Source organism: Crocodylus siamensis, chromosome 4, assembly GCF_052110815.1.
Source record: "Crocodylus siamensis isolate JL-2025a chromosome 4, ASM5211081v1, whole genome shotgun sequence".
Classification (NCBI taxonomy): domain Eukaryota; kingdom Metazoa; phylum Chordata; order Crocodylia; family Crocodylidae; genus Crocodylus; species Crocodylus siamensis.
Window position 1 is genome coordinate 125,733,286 of NC_143398.1, and position 19,394 is coordinate 125,752,679.

General features: G+C 39.4%; 1 protein-coding gene across 2 annotated transcripts in view; it reads right to left on the bottom strand.

The window, feature by feature from the left end:
* Positions 1–3,774: 3,774 nt before the first annotated feature.
* Positions 3,775–19,394, bottom strand: part of INTS13 (integrator complex subunit 13) — a 38,184-nt gene continuing 22,564 nt past the window's right edge. For both annotated transcript variants that reach the window (XM_090043687.1, XM_090043686.1), the window contains 9 exons: positions 15,803–15,892; positions 15,029–15,118; positions 12,317–12,495; positions 10,870–11,028; positions 9,692–9,846; positions 8,561–8,791; positions 7,067–7,206; positions 4,898–5,033; positions 3,775–4,008 (listed from right to left, as the gene is read on the bottom strand). In XM_090043687.1, coding sequence (XP_089899813.1) covers positions 3,969–4,008; positions 4,898–5,033; positions 7,067–7,206; positions 8,561–8,791; positions 9,692–9,846; positions 10,870–11,028; positions 12,317–12,495; positions 15,029–15,118; positions 15,803–15,892 — 1,220 coding nt within the window. In that variant the 3' untranslated portion in view covers positions 3,775–3,968. The remainder of the gene's footprint in view (positions 4,009–4,897; positions 5,034–7,066; positions 7,207–8,560; positions 8,792–9,691; positions 9,847–10,869; positions 11,029–12,316; positions 12,496–15,028; positions 15,119–15,802; positions 15,893–19,394) is intronic.

Genomic DNA, 19,394 nt, shown 5'->3' on the forward strand with positions numbered 1-19,394 from the left:
TCAAGTCTGAAGTTGTTTGAGGATTCTTTTGATCAGTTCATGTAGGCTGGTACCAAAGTACCAAGGTTGTTTGGTTGCAGGGGGGCTTCTTTTTGGATTGTACCAGGTTACCAGTAGCTCTTTCAAGTATTGGGTAGCTCTTTCAAGTATTCAGCCTATTTTTTTTTTTTTACTAGAGGGTCCTTGTTGTTTAAAGGAATATTTTACATCACAAATGTTCTCCTCAGAGCAGATGTGCTGGTATCCAAGGGCCTGACTTTAAACTTATAGAAATTTTCCCTTAAATAGCAGCTTTCTCTTTTGTGCTTCTGAGATGCCATAAGAGCACTGCATTTCTCACAAAGAAACATCCACAGAATGTACTGTCTGACATTGCAATTTGAATAGGAAAGCTTGACAGGTGAGGGATGTATGACCCACTTATAGCTCTGAAAATGAAATGCATATTTTTTTTGTTTTGTTTTGTTTTTTAAACACACCATCAAATAGACCATAAATCTCTAGGAGGGCAGTCTGCTCTTTGCCTTGGTTTTGCTTTTGGCACAATAATGATGCCTTCAGCTTAAAAGCATAGTGAAATATCTAAAAAGGATAAAGTGTGATTGATACAGTTATAGAAAATGATTAAATATCATCTACTTTATAGCAGAAGAAACTTAAATTCACTGACAAGGCTACACAACAAGATGTACAAAATACTACAGGACTTTAGTGTGTGTGTGGGTGTGTGGGTGTGGGTGTGTGCACGCGCGTGCACGTGAGACACCTAAAGGACAGATAAGACATGAAAACTAAACTTGGTGTCTTCTCAACTTACATTTGGCTACTTTCTGTAGGCACCGGTAATAAAATGTCTCTTTCTTCCTCATTGGCATATTCACTCGTATTGCTGGTACTAGTATGCATTGTTGAAAGCCTACCTGCAGAGCTAACGACATTGTAAAACAGCACCATAATTGCTGGCACAGAAGAGAACTGAAATAGCAATATTCTTCTCTAAATAGCCAGTGTCCAATGCTGACAGTAAACGAGCACAGAAGGTGAAAATGACAGTATTAGAAAGTTTACAATGAACAATGATCTGCTGTATGAACTGATTGTTTTAACTAAGGATAATATTGTCGATGTTATTCACACACTTTTTTGAATCACCCCTCAGGATGACTACAGAAATACTTACAAGACAGCCAATTGTGAACAAAACAGTGTATTGATAAAGTCAAAGTGAATATAGCAATACTATTTTACAGCAGCTGAGGGTGTAAGCCAGTGGTTCTCCATCTTTTTAGGGTGAGACATCCCTCATTTGACTCAAAGCACCCCTCCATAATTTGTAACTTAAGTGGCACTCATTTCAGAAACTAATTTATTACAGTGCTTACCTCCTTGCAGCAGGACTGGACGGTGGGGGTGGGGCAGCAGCCAGGCTGGGACATATTTGAGCCTGCACTTACTTCCTCATACCTGCTTATCTCCTCACACCTCAAGGTACCCTTCAAAAGACCTTGTGGCAGCCTCACAGAATCACTGGTCTAAAGCTATGGTTGGTAGGTAGAACAGACATTAGGCATAACAGATTTATTTAGAACCACCATGTGGTTTGGAGCAGCCAAGCTGTTTTCATGAAACCCAAACCTGTACTGAGATGAATAGGAATGATGTCATTCATTTTTGTGGAGATGTATCAAGCCCCTGTGCAAGCCTATGCAACCACATTAAGTTGTAAGCTTATTATCCCAGTTTGAATAAACAGCAAGAGGAGAAAGAGAAAGTAAGCTTGTGCAGGACACCCACTGTGCACAGCCACTTTACTGCTGTATCACCCCCCGCAGCTGTTGTCATGTGGGTAGTGCCAGCCCTCACTCCCTCCTTTCCAGAGCAACACAACATCCATGACCTCATACAATGCGAGTCGTTCTTCCCTCACCACTGTGCAAGCAACACAAGCCCGCTCCCCTCACCACTGCCACAATTTCAAGTTCAAAATACCAGCTTTGTTAGTTACCTGCTTTCAGATCAGATAAGTCTACTGCTTGATGTTTCTGCTACCAATATTTTTTGTTCTGTATCAGCACTGCATCAATGTGGTACTAACAAACTGTGCAATACAAGATATGCTGGTTTTCAGGTAAGTAGAATAAATGAGGACCTGTGGTCTTTAAAAATTTCTTCTCAAGCATAAGGAGTCTTTGAAGTAGTCTTCAGGTTATTATAAAATGAGATCCTACCTGATACAAAGAGGACTTTCAATAACCCCAAGTCCTTTTTGTAAATGGAAGGGAGTTTCCTCCAGCATCTTTGAGGAAAGTTTTCCCTCCTACCACTGTTATACAGTACGTTGCGTGCAATTAATGCTTCTTGGCTACTGCCCTTCCATTGCAGAGGTCAGTGGACTACCAGTTTTGCATACAGCTACTTGTACGAAGTTTTGAGGACCTCAGCAAGCTCCATACAAATATAAAATATGACTGTAAGACAAAATACCTCAAAAATCATCCTTATTTACAGAGTAATATTATGACCTTGTAAATTATTTCATTACAAGTGGCTCTAAAATAATCATCATATACAGAAGGGAAACCATTTATTCGCGATTCCATTTCAGTTGTTATACAATGACTTTGAAACTACATAAGCTGCTTCCCGGGGTCAGTAACTAATTTTAAGGAAGGAGTACCCAAATGACATTTGTGTTCTGATCCAGTGGTCATCAAGCATGGCCTTCAGAACTCCCAAATGATAAAATATGCCTATACAATATACTTACCTATTCAGAAGAAAAGCCTGAAGTAAAACACAGAATATCAGTCCTGCTCTATAATATATATGTAGGACCTTTAGTTTCTTCTAACAGCTGTTATCAAGCAAAAGGTTAATCTATCTCAAGGATAGGAAATTTTTGCTGCACAGATACAGAAAAGGAAACGGATGGGTCTGGATCCTATTCTCTAGACTGGGCCTTATTTTGTATTCAGTTCTTCCCTCTGACATTCAGTCATCCATAAAGAAATGACCCCACTTTCCAACAGGGGGAACAAAAATAACAGATCTAGTCACACCATCCAAGAACTTGAGGTGGAATCAAAAAAATGGTTTCAGGGAGAACATCTAATTTGATATTCCACAGCTACTGATGGAGATCACACATCAAGTATTGCCTGTGCATTCAGAGGAGAAATTAGCCTTCAAAATCTTGTATTCCAACTATTGCCAGAAGTAGATTGCGAGAAATTCTTTGAGCAATTAGAACAATGTTAAATTACACCTTGTTTAAAAAGCAAGGATTTTTACTGTGTTTTGATAATTTCAGGATAAAGAGCAACTAGAAAAGCTCTGCTACTCGAATGAAAATAATCTTGTCTAAAAGTTCACAGTCTCAACCCCATCATTATACTCTACTGAAGATCTTAAAACCTTCCCTCACCCAGCTGGCCCAAGTGTTGATCTAGAAATGCCATCCTCTCCATGCATGGACTCTAAATGAGAAGTCTGCATTTTCTTTTTAGAGCTGTTCTCTTAAGATTTTGGCCTCCTGGGAAATTTTGCATACATCTTAAAACATAGCAACATGTCAGGCACCTAGAGGTTCAAATTCAGAGTTCTGTTTTTCTCCCTAAAAATCTTAATGTTGTAAGCTTTTCACATTTTTACCAATATTTCCCAGAAAAAAGACCTGGAAAACATACTGTGACATTTCAAGGGTGTATTTGTGCGTACAGTGGTGAGGACAACCTTTTATCCTAAAATCCAATGTAAGATAATTGAAGAACAATCTCATTTTCACACCAGTCATTTAATGTAATATGTAGATTTTACATCTTATAGAAAAGGGATAAAATTAGAAAAATGTAAAAACCAAAGCAACAGAACTATACAATCTTACTGAAACTATATCAACTTCAATTTCAGCATAAAATAATTATGCATTTTGGCCAACTTTAGCTCGTTTAAAAAATATTAATCAACAATCATTGTCGGCTGCCTTTTCCATTTTCTGTTGTTTCCATGCTGAAATACAAGAAGGTTGAAGAGACTGGTTAGTTTGGATGTATAATCTGCTTGCAAGTCACTCAGATAATTAAAATTAAAAGGCAGATCACTAATTTCATATAAGTAGTCCTTTTAAATTTTTCAGTATCCCACCACTTATTTAAGTAAAAATTTCTAAGTAATTGCTATGTTAAAAGAAAGCAAACTTTCTATTACAACTGTACTATATGTGCAGTAAGGTCCACATATAAAAATCCCAGTTAAGCCTGACAGTCTATTATCAATATCAGCGGTTGTTAAATGATAAGAGCAGACTTGTGACCGAGGAGGATAAGCCTCTCTGAATCTTCTGCACTTCGTTGGTTTGTGTCAAATCCCTCATGGAACTCAATCCTTTTTCCTTTATTTTTATCCTCGTGTTCAAATCGCTGACTGCCTACACTCCAATGATTACTTCACAGCAATTCAGCTTGTGGACAGATACAGGATATGGATTAAATTAGCATTGTTTTATTAAGGTATGGCACAAGATGCAAAAAGTTTATTGTCTATGAGGTTCAAATTGGTGGCTTTTGATATTAGATGCTGTTTTGGAGGATGGATTGAGCGATAGCCTGGCACACAAGGGATCTGAGCTTGTCCATAATTCTGCTTCTGCCAAATTTAAGGAGTGGTACTACATAGCAGTCACTGGAAAAGGACGAAGGGAATCTTAAAACAGATTACAGACAGGTCACATTCAGTCTTGCTCAGCAACTAAAAGCACAAACTATAAAAATAAAAAAAACAAACCAAATTTTACTTAATGCATGAGGTAAAGACTCATCTTAGTAGATAACTTAGTCCTCCATATAGCATTCAGCTGTTAGTAAAATATATTTAGTATTGTGTATTTAGCAATACAAACCCATTGTCCTCTTTGAGATGTTGATACAGCTCAGCTTTGTTGTTGACAGAATTCAAACGACCAATAAATTCTTGATGTTTCCTAGAATTAGCTGTATTAATCCTATTACTCCACAGAGACAGCAAGGACATAGGCCCTAGAATTCCATATGGAAAAAAATCAAAAAGAAATCTGATTAATGGAGTCCCAAATACAACCCCTGTATATGAACAAATTATACTATCTATACAGCGCCACAGGACAGCACATCAAACACGAATGGGAAACCTGGTCTTTACTCCCATGAGTTTACGACATAGGTAGGATGAACATGTTGGCTGCAAAGAGGAGACATTTAGGTAGTGTAAGATTGGGGGGTCACTAATCTTGGTCATAACTCCACACCCTGCCCAGGCTATGTGCCTAGATAGAGTGGTAAATGGAGTAGACAGACCTCATGTGCCATAAGCAGATAGGAGCTGTTCTACATCAGTCTGACTTTACCTTAAATGCATAAAACTAGACCTCAATTTTTTCATTGCTCTATGTGGAAGTGGGCTGTCAGGAAACAGGAATGAAAGAAGGCATTATCACTTCCAGATGTCCCAACACAGGAACTGGGCACCCTCACTGTCATTCAGCTGCAAAGAAAAGGGGTCACTTATACTTCTTTCAGCTCCAGAACCTGCTGCAATCTCCGAAATGCAGTTGCTTAGCTGACACAAATAGGGTTCACTGGTCCAAAAAAGTCCTGAGTCAAAACAACCAAAAACAATGCACAGCAGTAAAGACTACCAAGAATATTCTCTCCATTTTTTTTTTTTTTTTTTTTAATATTGGGAATCTCTCCTTGAGGGCAACTCCATCCATCTCTAAGACGGTGATGTAGCTTCACGTTTCCAAACTGCAGCCATCCAAAACACTGTCACTAGAACTTCGATATAAAACTGAGTCATCATGTTCTATTTATTAATATCTAGTAACTTATAGTAGAAAAGTAGATTACAGATATGCATGAAGAGAGTCAGAAGACACCTTTCCAAACTCTAATTAAACTCTTCAAACATCCGCAAGCTTCAATTCTTCTGCAGCTAATGATGACAGAAGAGTTGGGTGCTTTCTCCTAAGCCTCATTCATTCACCGTAACTGGACTCTTGTGTCTGATACACTCCGTTCTACTTCAGTCAGTGCTTTAATTGAAATGTTCTTTTTTAGATACAAAATAGTCTCTCAATCCAAATTCTTCCAGAGTAATTGCCGCTTATGGTCTCCAATAGGTTGTTTCTTCTTCTCTATTTTACCCTGGTGTTTTTTCTGCTTTAGTGACACCTCTATGCAAAAAGTGATCTTTGACTACAATTCACTTTTTAGATCAGGAACAAGAACAGCCTTCAGCACAGAGAAGTGCCTTACTGCATAAATAAACTGAAATCAATGGGATTACACATGGTAAAAGGTACTTTTCCATTTGAGAACCTGTCAACCTGGCCTCAACAACAGCAATCAAGGATACAGGGTTTTTTTATCATAATACAAGAATCCATTCCTAGAATTCTCACCCCCACACTGTCCAAAACTGTTCAGCTCAAAGTAAGATCTTGCTCGTTTCGCTATACAGGATTTGTCATACTCTTCAATGAATAAACTGGTTTGTTTTTTTTTTAGTTTAGTGTTCATCTTTGGAAAATCCTACTGGGTATATTTATGCTTTTGCATACAACTTAGCAATAACTCAACTTAGCACTGAGCAAATAAATTTATGTGCAGTATTACAGTATATCATAAATTTGGCATGCTTGGGACCAAGCACCTGCTGGATATTTGAAAATGCCAGATTTCTGAAATGTAAATAAAGTGCATGGAGCATGGGGGTAGTGGCGGCTGGTCACTGCCCAGCTGGCCAGATGCAGAGAAGGAAGCTTGCACGTGGTAGCTGCCACCGCATCCACCACTCTGTGCTGCCGTTCTGCATGAAGCTGTTATTCCAGGGCCAGCCGCCAAAGTGCCAGATTTCTGAGAATTCTAGATTTTTAAAACCCAGATTTAAGAGGTTATATTGTATTGAAGAGATGCACCTCTAGGTCACTTAAGAAAAGATTAGTTACTGTGATAACCACGTAGGAAATTTTATGATTCAGATCAATTTTTACCAGAGCTGCCATCTCTTAAAATTCGTTTTCATTACCGACCTTTTGCCTTTTCTACTGGCGGCATTTCATCCATTCTAACAAGAGGCTTTTTGTTAGGTGGTTCAGGAGAATCAGGAGAGTCTTTTATGATTTCAGCTTCAGCCAGTTCCTCTTTTTCCCGATCTAATACACCTTTTAACCTTTAGTTTGGGTGGGGGAAGAAATGAAAATGAGGGGAAAGGCAAGAGAACAGAGCATACCATAATATATTTTTGATTTCCAGTGCAGTTCAAGGTCACACATTACATCTATCCTTGTACACACATTTTGCTTCAAGTGATGAGCTATGATAGAGATAACAGGGAAGCTACAGGTTAAGCATTACTTTTGAATGTAGGCAGAAGGAAGTAGGAATCACCTACAGCAATTTAATATAAATAGCTATTTATATAATGCTCATTGTTCAGATATTGAACTGTTCTACAGATTTGTTGTTGTCAACAATCAAGACAACCCAAACCCACTCCTAGCACAGGCCCATCTGCCTCTACAATGACAAGGATGAGCCTAAAATAGATTACTAACATGCAGGTCGCTACTTTGGTGTCATTCTACAAAAGACAGGAAATTGCAATGCTGGACTTGATCACAGGAAGACTTGAACATTATCTGCATGGACAGCACCTGAGGCCAAACCGTCTCTCAGCCATCTTGCAAGTACTTAGATCAGCATATATGCAAACTGAACTTAGGGCTGAGTAACAGGTTTTTGGAACATCCACTTCATGACCACTTTAGAACAGTATTTAAAGGGGGGAAAAATAGGTATCATATTTTCTCTCATACCACATCCCCCAAATACAAAATGCACCTTGTTTGGGGAAAGCAGAGTAAAGAAAAGGAGACTTTTCTAATCATGCCCAAAAGCTGACCTCCTGGAACAGGAACAGAGGCTACTCTTTAGCTCACTCTCCCCTCCTTCCCTCCAATTTCAGACAAGAGCTAGTTTTAACCCTCTCAGCCACTACAAAACTGGCAGTAGCTTTTAGCTGAGGATCCACTTTGGTAGCAGCTATGAGAAGGTTAACATTCTAGCTCCGATGTTGGGGAGTGGACTGCATCCTTGTAACATGCTGTCTGTGAGAAAAGAACAGCCCCTGGCAGCCATTCCAGCATATCCATGCTTCATTCAGGTGCAGAAACCAACTTCCCTGATTAAGACACTCTCTCCCCCCACAATTTTGGAAAGCTAACTTATGGGGGAAAGGGTGCATGGGGTAATGTGTGTAAGTAAATACAGTAATAAAGAAATCAATGAATAATAGATTTGTGAAAGACAGATTAACTGACAGTTACTGATCATACAAGTCATATTAGTGAACATCAATGTCTTCAGTTCCTTAACACATGGACAATAAGTCTGAGTGAACATCAAGATTTCTTGACCATGAAAGGTTATTTCATACAGATAAGCTTGGATTACCTAAAATGTGAAGGGCATCTAAATAGCCACAGAAAATAATTATTATGTAAACCCTGCCCCCAAAAGCTCACCTCTCTGATTCCTGCCAGGGCTTATCTGGTTCATAATCTTTTCCTGATTTCTCTGACTTGTCCTCTTTTTCCTCTCTCTTTCTCCCCCGTTTCTTGCGCTCCTCTTCTTCAGGTGGCTTGCTCCTACAAGCCAACAGGCATTCCAAGACACGCTGGTGTTTATCAGAGTTGTTTATGTGTGCTCTAACAAGGGTCTCCAATTCATTCCACATAATCCGGTACTGCTCATCCCTACAAGAGGGCATAAAAGTATATCTTTACTTATTTATACACACAAGTGTGTATGTATGCGCACACATGGCTGTAAAGTCATTTGTACATTAAAAAGAAACCAAGATTAAAAGAGCATAACTAGTTGATTGTCTTCCCTCCCCACCCCTTTTTTTTAACCGTTTCTCCATTTTTCTTGGATTAAAGTCCTATTTGCTCGATATTATTTCATTCTTGACATGAAATTACTGGCAGCAGTGTTAACTCCCTGGGTTCTGGAACCATGCCAAAATGGCAGCTTCAACAACTGCAGGGGTTAATGCTGCCACCACTTGCCCCACTGCTGGAGGCAGAACATCCAGCTTGAGAGGGCCAGTAAGTAAGGTAGACACCCCTGCTATAGAGAATTGTCATAACATCACTCTACAGACTGTGGATAAGACTGGAGTCTTTCAGTGGTGACTTTTTGCTTTGGTTTTTGTCCTGCAAATAATTAAAATTGAAGAACAGGAAATGCAGGTCACTATAAGAATAGATAACATATATCAGAAGTCTTCCAAGTTTGATTTACAGTCAAGTTCCATTTGTAAATAACCAATTTCAACAATGATAATGTTTTACAGTTATTTTACTTTTGAAAAGTGTCTCAAATATGATATTTGCCATTTTTCTTTATTAGATATGATCTAATCTCTTTCCAATTACACTGAAGTTTTTCTTTATCATAAAATAATTATGATTATTACCATTCTAAAAGATGCAACCAAACGATATACAAAATTGATTGTGTGTGCATGCGTGCATGTGCGTATATTAGCTCACTGGATTCTAAATCACTTTTAATAACCCCATTTAAAATAAAGTTTCACATGCAGTTGTGATACTATTTAGGTAAAAGTAGACAGTAAATAATTCTTAAACCTTTTTGGACCCTTTCCCCGGGTACCAACTGTTGATATTGGCAATGGATCATTTTTCCTCTCCATATCTACCAAGTTGTATATTGTTTTCTGACAATTCAGTATATCCTCATCCGTCAGGGCTTCTTTTACAATCACGCTGGCTAATGGCACCACCTGCAATGCAAAACAAAAATTATCAAAACCCCCCCCATAAGTGTTAAGAAATCAAAACTAGAGCCCACAGTAGAACCTGCTATTGAAATCAAATTCTTTGCCCCCAAATTGAAAACAACTCCTGACATACATTCATCATAAACTTTTCTTTCTTAATCCAAAGCCTTTGCATCCAAGTCAATTCTATGTCTCCCTCTGCCTTTACTTATAGCAGTGGTTCTCAACCTTTTGGTCCCATGGGCCAGATGAGTTGGTAGGGATGGTCTACGAGCTGGATTAAGTGTGCCAGGATTGAGGCCTGAGTCCCAACGCCGCCCCCTTCCTGCCCTATGTACACACTGGGAGTGGACCCCGGAAACTGGCACTGCCGCTGTGCACTGGGATTGAGCCCCAAGGGCTAGGATTGGGCCTTGCCTCCTCCAGTGCCAAGACTGGGTCCCAGAGGCCCAAGTGCCACCCCCTTTCACCAGAATTGGTCCCTGGGGGGCAGGCACTGCCCCTCTAGCCCCAGTGTGCTGGGATTGGGTCCTAGGGGACTGGTGGCACCTCCTCCCAGCCCCCATATGCTGGAATTGTGCCCTGGGCCTGGCCCAGCCCTGTGCCGCCCTTACCTGCACACTGGGATTATCCGTCTGATCCAGCATGACGGTCCTGGGACTCCCCATGGGTCTGTAAATTTGGCAGTGGGGTTGCAGTGCCACCATTCACCTGCTGTCAAATTTCCTGACCCATGGGGAGCCCCACAGGCCAACTGACTTGGGGACACAAGTCAGATCTGGCTCATTAAGCCAGGGGCAGAGCACACCTGAGTTAGAGTTATAATCATAAATTATCCACAGCATAGTTAATCAAAAGCAAAAGCTAAACCTTTAACCTACTGTTATAGTATTTGTTTTTTTCTGTAGCATACTCCCCATGTATTAGCTTCCCATCTGCCCCCCTTACATTAGCACTTCCCAAAATACACTTTGGAAATTTGCTCTAGAACAGAATAGAAAAAATAATAAATTCAAAGTCACTTACAGCTTGCATGTTGAAAATGGTAGTCTGAGAAATAATCATAGGCCAGTAACGTGTATGTTTCTCTAACTGATCTTTTGCTCGTTCCAAAGGAATCTCAAGACTTCCTCTGGGTTCTAGAAAAGGAGTTAATCTGTTTTCCCTCATAAATTCACCAAAATCCTGATGACCAAATAAAATAAAATTAGGATTTTGTCTAATAAAATAACTTTCATTGAATGGGTCAAACATCATAGAGGGTTTTACAGGTTCCTCCTTCCAGGTCTTGCTCCTTGCATAGTCCTTACCCTCACACCCCAGTCTCCCTTGTTGGTTGGAAGTAGGAGTTGGAAGAAGGAACCTACATAACACTCAAAGCTCCTCCCCCATACCGCAATGGACTCCCTGCACAACCAATCCCCACAGCTCCCAGCTGCAGCCATCCAATTCCCAGCTGACACAGGAATGGGGGGGAAGCCCTAGAGCCGTTTCTGACCTGCTCCCACCCCATGCTGCAAGGAACAGCTGTACACAGATTTCTCCTTCCAGCCTGCTCCTGTCCAGCAGGGAAGACAGGGGGAGAGAGCTAGGCAGGGAAGGAGGAAACTGCCACCACCACTGCCCCAAGCCAAGGCAGGTTCCCTGCACAGCTGCTCCCTGTAGTTCACAGCTGGAGTGGTGTGATACTTGAGTCTAAGACGAGCCTTGGGTTTCCCCATGTTCAATGGGGAAAAGAACTCATCTCGGACTTGAGTAAATAGGGTCTCTCTCCGACACAGTTAACCTATACAGTACAAATCTACCCTGCCCTCTCACAGCTTTCCTTATAAATACAGTTTAACAGAAAAAAAACCCAATGCACTTAGGTCTAAAGACTAGAAGTTCAGCATTCAGATGCAATTCTACTTTGGATGTATACAGAAAACATTTAAAGAAAAGTCTGACAATCCATAATCTTCAAATGAACACCCATAGTGTTCAAAATCCATACTGTTCAAGGTTCAATAAATTTTAGAATGTGCAATATGCTTTCAAATGAGACAATAAAGGAAAGACTTAAGTTCCAAATACAAGGGTACTAATGAATTTCAGAGCTCTAATGTTCTTTTAAATATGTTCTGTCTGCCAATTCTCAAGCTCCCCATTGTGACAACCATCCTGACAGAGACCTGTATAGGCCTAGTTCATTTCGCAACAGTTTTATAAAAAAAAGTCACTAATGAGATCTTGAATTTTTTTTTTAACCTAAAACAGACAAGTACAGATGCAAGGGGGACAATAAAGTGTATGCATACTTGATGGCTGACTACCAGTGGTAATGTACTGAAAATGGCTGACCCAGATGAGTTAGGCAACCTAGGCAAGTGACCCATTTCCTTATTGTACTGGATGTCTGATTCAACCCATTTCCTTCACCCTTAAAAATCTGATGAATTACAAATAAAACCAAAAACAATCAGTAGAATCTTACTGTAATCCTGTAGTCTGTAACTCTACCACCACATCCTTCACTAATTGATGGGGGATCTTCTAAAATTGATCGAGAGCTGCTTAATACGTGCAAAAATATTTCTCCTCCATGGCTACTAAGCATATGGCTAATTACTTTAGAGCCTGATTTCCGTGGCTGTTCCAACAAAACAGAACGACCTATTAAAATTGAGATCATTTTAGTTAATTATGAATTGCAACTTATATATGATTTTACCTTGCCCAGTGAACCCTAACTGTTAAACTAACCTACAGCTATATTACTAAACTGGAATTAGGAGTTCTACAACTCTTTCCTATTTGATTTTAATTCCTGCCTTTAAATGAGCTATTATGAAACTTAATGCTGTTTTTGTATTTTGATATAGATAGGATTTCAACCAAATACTTTTATTTCTTTTTGTATATTTATAACATTTAGGTTTTAGGAAGATACATTTGTAAAAAGGAATGAGAATGTATATAATCAACTTACAGTTTTCAACAGCTTATGTTTTATCTTTGTAAACCAAACTGCAACCTAAACACGACACACCGTCTCACTGAAGACCAAGCCCATGGCAATTTTAAGTAGCTACCCTGTGTTAATTATTTAAACGTAAAAGCATCCTTTTTTCTTTTAAGGGGGCATAATTTTCAAATGTAGAGGTATTAAAAATAGCTTTATTTAAGTTCCCTAAAATTAAGTTAGGAATGAAAAATTCTATCCTCTAAAGAGTATTGTTTGTTACAAGAAAACAAAAAACAGGGAGTCACAGAGCTTATTTTCTTGAAATATATTTTGGTTACTTTCAATTCCAAATACTGAAAACAAGTCAGTAGGCTCAGTTGTCAGAAAAACCAGACAACGCTAATTACATTAAAATAGGTATGAATTATATTTTTAAACATCTATTTGCTCTTCCTCTCCACAACCCCCCGTTTGAAAAACTGTAGGGGAAAAAAACCTTCCATTTTTAAAAAATGTACTTCTAAGTACATTTTCAAGAATACATAACCTAACACTTGTCATTAAAATAACTGTGCAAGCTATTTGCAAGAGAAGTGGCAAAACAATTAACATTTTGCACATGTATTCATATTCTGCAGAGGCCTACAGTTTGGATTTACTTTCAACATTTAAAATGCCTACCACTTCAGGCAACATGATTTATGGCAGGAGTCTGAAGCTGTTTAACTGATAAACTGCCTGTTTAAACTAATCCTGGGCATACCAAATTACACTGGAATCAGCCAATTTCATTCAAGCAAAAAGCCATTCCAGTATACAAAAACAGAAGTCAGAAACCCATGACCTGCTACTTAGATCAACTGTAAAGTCCAGGATTAACCCATTTTTACTGAAGGCTGACAATCTTATATATTATTACTCCTACTCAGAACTGGATGCAATTTATACTTGAAAAATAAGTTACAGCATTAATAAGGAGAAAGAGGTTTTTAGTCTCTTGAAGGAGAGTTGGCAGAGGAAGTAAGAACAGATAGCAAACTCTCCATCCTATACTAATTCATTAGAAATGTATTCATATTTTGCACTAACACGCTTACTACTTGTAAGCTGTTTATGAGGACAAGAAAACCTATCATCTTATTTTCTGATGAGAAAACACAGTTTTTCAAAATCTAGCTAGTAACGCATACTCACTATTTCTGGTTTATTGATGTTAAAATGTGATAACTTATCACGATACAACTCTTTTCCTTTTCTTCTGCTTCCTATTTCTTCCATTTTTCAAGGGAGACACATTAGGGCTATGCGAAGTTTCGGGTGGTGATTTGATTGAGAGGAGATTCAGCCCGATTTGACAGCCCAAACTCCAAAACCAAATCAAATCAGGAGACCAATAAAAAGGTCTGCATTGATTCAGAAAAGATTTGGTGAGTCCCTGCTCGATGCCACACGAAGCGCCGTGCTGTTAAGTAGGGGGCAGGGGAGCTGCAGAAGGGGAAAGTGGACCATGGGGGACCCCCACCAGGCCCCATCCCCCACGGCTGCCCCGCCTAGCTCCAGCATCTTTAAAAAAAAGCCCTGCATTCACCAGCTGCTGCAGTGGCTGTCAGGGCTTGTGGTAGAGCCCCCCACACAGCATGGGCAGTGGGATGCGGCAGGGATCACCCCCCAGCTAGTAAATGCCAGGCTTTTTTTTAAAGAGCTGGGACTCTGGGGCTGGGAGAGCAGGCAGGGAATGTGGGCTTGTGACAGAGCCCCCCCATGCACCATGGGGCAGTGGGGATCGCTCCCCTACCTGGCAGCAGCTGGTGTGTGCTGGTTTTTTGTTTTTATTAAAGAGCCAGGAAGCTAGGGCTGGGTGGGGCAGTCATTGACAGGGCTGGAAGAGTGGGTGGGGGGTAGAGCCAGTCTGATTCAGCAATACGGCCAATTTGGTGGCAGCCAAATCTGAATCCAAAGCAAATACTAGCCGCTTCACACAGGTCTAATATGCATGTCATATTCTATTTGTATTTAGGCACACTTATCAGTAAAATTACCATGGTGCTTGTCTTTTACTGCATTTATTATTGGTTTTACATAGAACAGGTGGTATGTGACCCTATAATAACCACTGCATATATAAATTTTTAACACTGCAAGTATACAGTGCAGTTGCTGCACAAATTTTTAAATAATAACTGTTCTATCAGTAACATCAATAGCTAAACTTTAAAATGTTTAGCCAAGAAAACAATTTACCATTAAGAAGAAAGTTAGTAAGGCAGGACGATGGTCGGCTATTTACATCTACAGGGGAAATTCTGTATGCTCCAGTGCAATAATGTAATTCTGAAAAATAAACAGGCAAGAATATTTTTAGTGTGGATCCAAAAGATTGAAAAGAATAGACTAAACAGTATGGAGGAGAGGGGAGGATGCAGACATAAGCTACTGTCTTGCCCACCATATTCTAAGGTCTTAAATGACTGTAGGCCTGCAGAATCATCTGCATTGGCTGCAGAAATTTGTTTTAAGGGGGTTTTTTGTTGTTGCTTTTGAGGGGGGTAGGAAGAAAAAAAAAAAGATACACAGGATCTCAGAGTTACAGAGCCAGGTAGAATATTATAATATTCTAGTACTGATAAAGTAAACCATAGAAGAATAATGGAGAAGGAAATAGAAAATGATTGAACATCTAGCCTTTCTGCTGTACTAAAAATACAACCCATTGGAGAAGGGGGGGAGGAAATCCTGGTTTTCCCCCTTCTGTGTAAATAAATTACACACTAGCCAGGTCAGGGACATTCAATGCGACAAAATACCGACTGTTGGCCAAATCACGATGAAATGCAGTCTGCAGTTTCTTTGGAGGTCTCTTGGCTAGCAGTATATTGTAGTCAGTGGGTGCAGGAAGCAGAAAGGAAAGGGAACAGCAGTACAATCATCTGGCATTTCTTATGTCTGGGTAGCCCTGGAAAACCCCTAGGTACATGGGAGTTTCTCTCAAATGCTTACAGAAAGTACATTACCTACCAACACTGTTTGTTCGGGGTGTACACCACTTTAATGTTACTGTTTCTTTAAATGTGCCCTCTCTGCTATTACCACCTATGTGATTATCACCTGTAACATCAAGTTAGAGAAAATAAATCAAATCACCAGTGTTCATTTTTTTTATTACTTTAGAATGCAAACAATAAAATAAAATAAAAATCTAACTGTAACCTTTAGAGTAAGCATATGGTGGTACTGTAAAATCCCCACTCTAGACTGAATGAGAATTAAAAATAGGCTCTTTTCAGAAATTTGAACATAACAAAAACTATTATTCAACACAGAAGTTTAACAAAACTCAAAACCCCTCACTGCAGGGAGAAAGCAGACATATTCAACTTGTACAGCATAACAGCTATATGGAAGGTCATGAAAACTTGTGCCTTATGAAGGCATTATATTATTTAAGATGGTAGCCAAAAAGCCTCATTTGCAATGATTATCTATTTATGAAGAGAAACAGCTTGCTTTAAAAATCTCACTCAGACACTCAAAGGAAAGGGAAGATCTTTCACGCAAAAATCCTGAACTACCATTATTATTATTATTTTAAATTTATTTTAAACAACACATATGAAAATTATAATTAAAAACACTTCTAATAGAGCACATTTGACATTTTGATTTCCTCTTTTTCCTTTTGGACAAAAATGGTCTCACAATTCAATTTGTTATCTTATTAAGTCCAATATGAATACCTCTTCACATGTTTTACTGGCCACATGTGCTAAGATATGTTGCTAAATCTGACAGGCAGCAGCAAACCACAGGAAGGCTATAAAATAGAGAGGCATATCAATGCTTCATAAGCACTGAATCACAGCAACTTCTCACTAATTAATGCTTTGGGCTAGTCTGCACTTCCTAAAAACCATACTTCCTCTGTGAATTTTGCATGAAGATTTAAAGAATGAGAATAATGGTCAGCAGAGTCAGTGAAATTTAAATGGGACCTGCTGCTAAGTCTCCCCTTTATAATACACAGTCAAATCTCTGTTATTCAGCATCCCCGGGGTAAGGGGATTGATTGCCAGTTATGTGAAAACTAGCCAATTATCTGTCAAAAATGACGGGAGGAGGGAAGCGGGCCCCAACCCATCCAGGCCCACTCCCCCCTTCCCTCCTTCTGCTTGGGGTCCAGGCCCACTCCCCTCCTCCCCAGAGCAGCGGCAGTGCAGGGTGGTGGATGGTGGCAGCTGCCACTGGGTGCTAGCCTTCCCCTGGCCCTCTCCCCACCCCCAGTGTCTGGCCAGCTGGCCAGAAACTCCAGTTAGTTAAATGCCAAATAGCAGAGATTTTACTGTATTACCATAGACAGAATTTGAATAAGCCACCTGCTCATGTAAACTTGTCTAATATTTTTCCAGTAAAGGGAAATTAACTTCTGCAGTATCCAAGCTTTTATGGTTGCAGAGAAAATATTCCAAATGCAACCTAGAGGAAATACTATCGTCTTTGTCTGCAAAGTCTATACTGCTACTGAGAGTTACAGCTTCATTTTGGTGCACTTTGATGAATAGACTATTTACAACTTTTACTAAAGATATTCAGAACCCCAGTGAGTTTCATTTGGCACATGGCTGGAAAGGGGACAAGAAAGTCCAGGTAGACAGACAGACATGAAACAGGTTAAATTAATAGCTAGAGTACTAATCTATCCTTGCCTACCCTTGCAGGAGAAAAAATTATTTGGGGTGGTATGGGAAGAGAATGATCCCTCCAGGAATCAGAGGGTTTTTAGGGGCTTCACATTTATCATATACTTGACTTCTTTTAGCCAAAGGGTAGAAATCTACTGGACTGAGGGACCCAAGTTTGTTGGCACCTCAAACCTCTCAGCAGCTAGGAAAGAAGGAAGAAGACAAACTTGGTTTACTTGGACTGGTTAATATTGACTATGGAAATATTACTCCTTCATATCAGTTTTTGGTTGATAAATTATATTCTCTGGCTATTAAATGAGTAGCACGCCTTGGAAATTTTAGATGCAAATGGAGGCATGTGAAAAACATGCAAAAAAGAAGAGGAAAAAGATAAATACACTGAGCACTACTACAAGAAAGAAAAAAAGAGCAGTGATTTTCAGGGAGTTACACTTCTAAGCACAGCAGTTAAAGGATGTAAGAATATACATCTTCAGACTGCAAAAAGAACCTGCAGGGGAGGGCACTCAGGCAGGAAAGTATTTACCAAGCGTCATCAGAAAATATTTCTTCCAAAAATCCTGCCAATAAGTATGCATATACCCCACTTAAATTTTACACAGAAAAATCCATGGATTCATGTGAAGAGACAAAGAGTAAACAAGCAAGCAAAGAAACAAAAACACCCCTGCATGTTACTGAGCAAGTAACAGCTAGAAAGAAAAGGGGGTAGAGGAGAAAAGAAGAGGAAAAGGAATTCTGTTACTTTATTATTTAAGTTGGGAAGACAAAGATACTACCTGGGTTATACAAGAGCAGACCAGTCCAAAAGCATTATGGTACATCCTAGCATCTCTCTCCTCCCTCAGCTTTTAATCACTTATTCCCTAAAATCTGGAGCACAGTAATTTTAGAAGGCAATTTGGGGGAGTAACCCTTACATTAGCCCATGCCAGTGTACAATTTCCAACTTAAAAAACAAACAAACAAACAAAAAATCACCCATCCTTCACCCACAAAATTCCAAATTTAGGGAGGGGAGTATTTTATTTGTATTTTTCACTATTTTTTAAGATGGTAGATTATTCTTCTTCACTACTTTAGATAGCTATTTTAGGTAAAACTCATATTTGTCCATGCAATATCTGTACATTCAATATTTTACAGATCATTTAAAAGTTAGAACTTGGACAGCTTTGCACCCTGTTTCTTAACCATTCCATCTGGCAAAACTATCCAAACTAAACAGCCTTCAGAATTGTGCCGAACTGTATGAAGCAAAGACAAACTAAGAAATCAAACAAACAAAAAAAAAATCTATAGCAGAACATTTTTTATGAAATGTTATCTACCATACCCATTGATACATCAAAGAGGTGATTTTTTGTATGTTAATTAGATTCATCTGGTTCTAAAAATTTTAGATGCATCTGCAAGTAAAGCAGTAGGCTCCCAGCGTCATATTAATCCAAACACTAAAATCCTGATATATGATAAATAACACCTACTATAAATTACATTGGATTATAACCTGTCAAATGATCTATATGGTAAACTATGCCAAGGGTGACCAACCTGTGGCACTGGCCTAGGCAGCCTGTGTGTGTGTGGCACACAGCAAGTCAGGAAGGGGGCAAGCTGCACAGTAGCAGATAAGGCAGGGAGCAGAAAACAGAGCAACAGGTTGGGCAGAGAGTGCAGGTCATGGAACAGAAAACAAAGCAGTAGATTGGACAGGGAATACAGGGCAAGGAACAAAAAGCAAAGCAGCAGATTAAGTGGGGAAGGGGATTAGAATGGCATTTAGGGAGGGTGTGGGTTTAATTTGTGGCATCCCTGCCAAAAAGGTTGGCCCCCACTGAACCACACAATTGAATTATGTCCAAGTAGCAAAAGGCTTCTTGAAGGATGCCAAGATAAAGGAATAA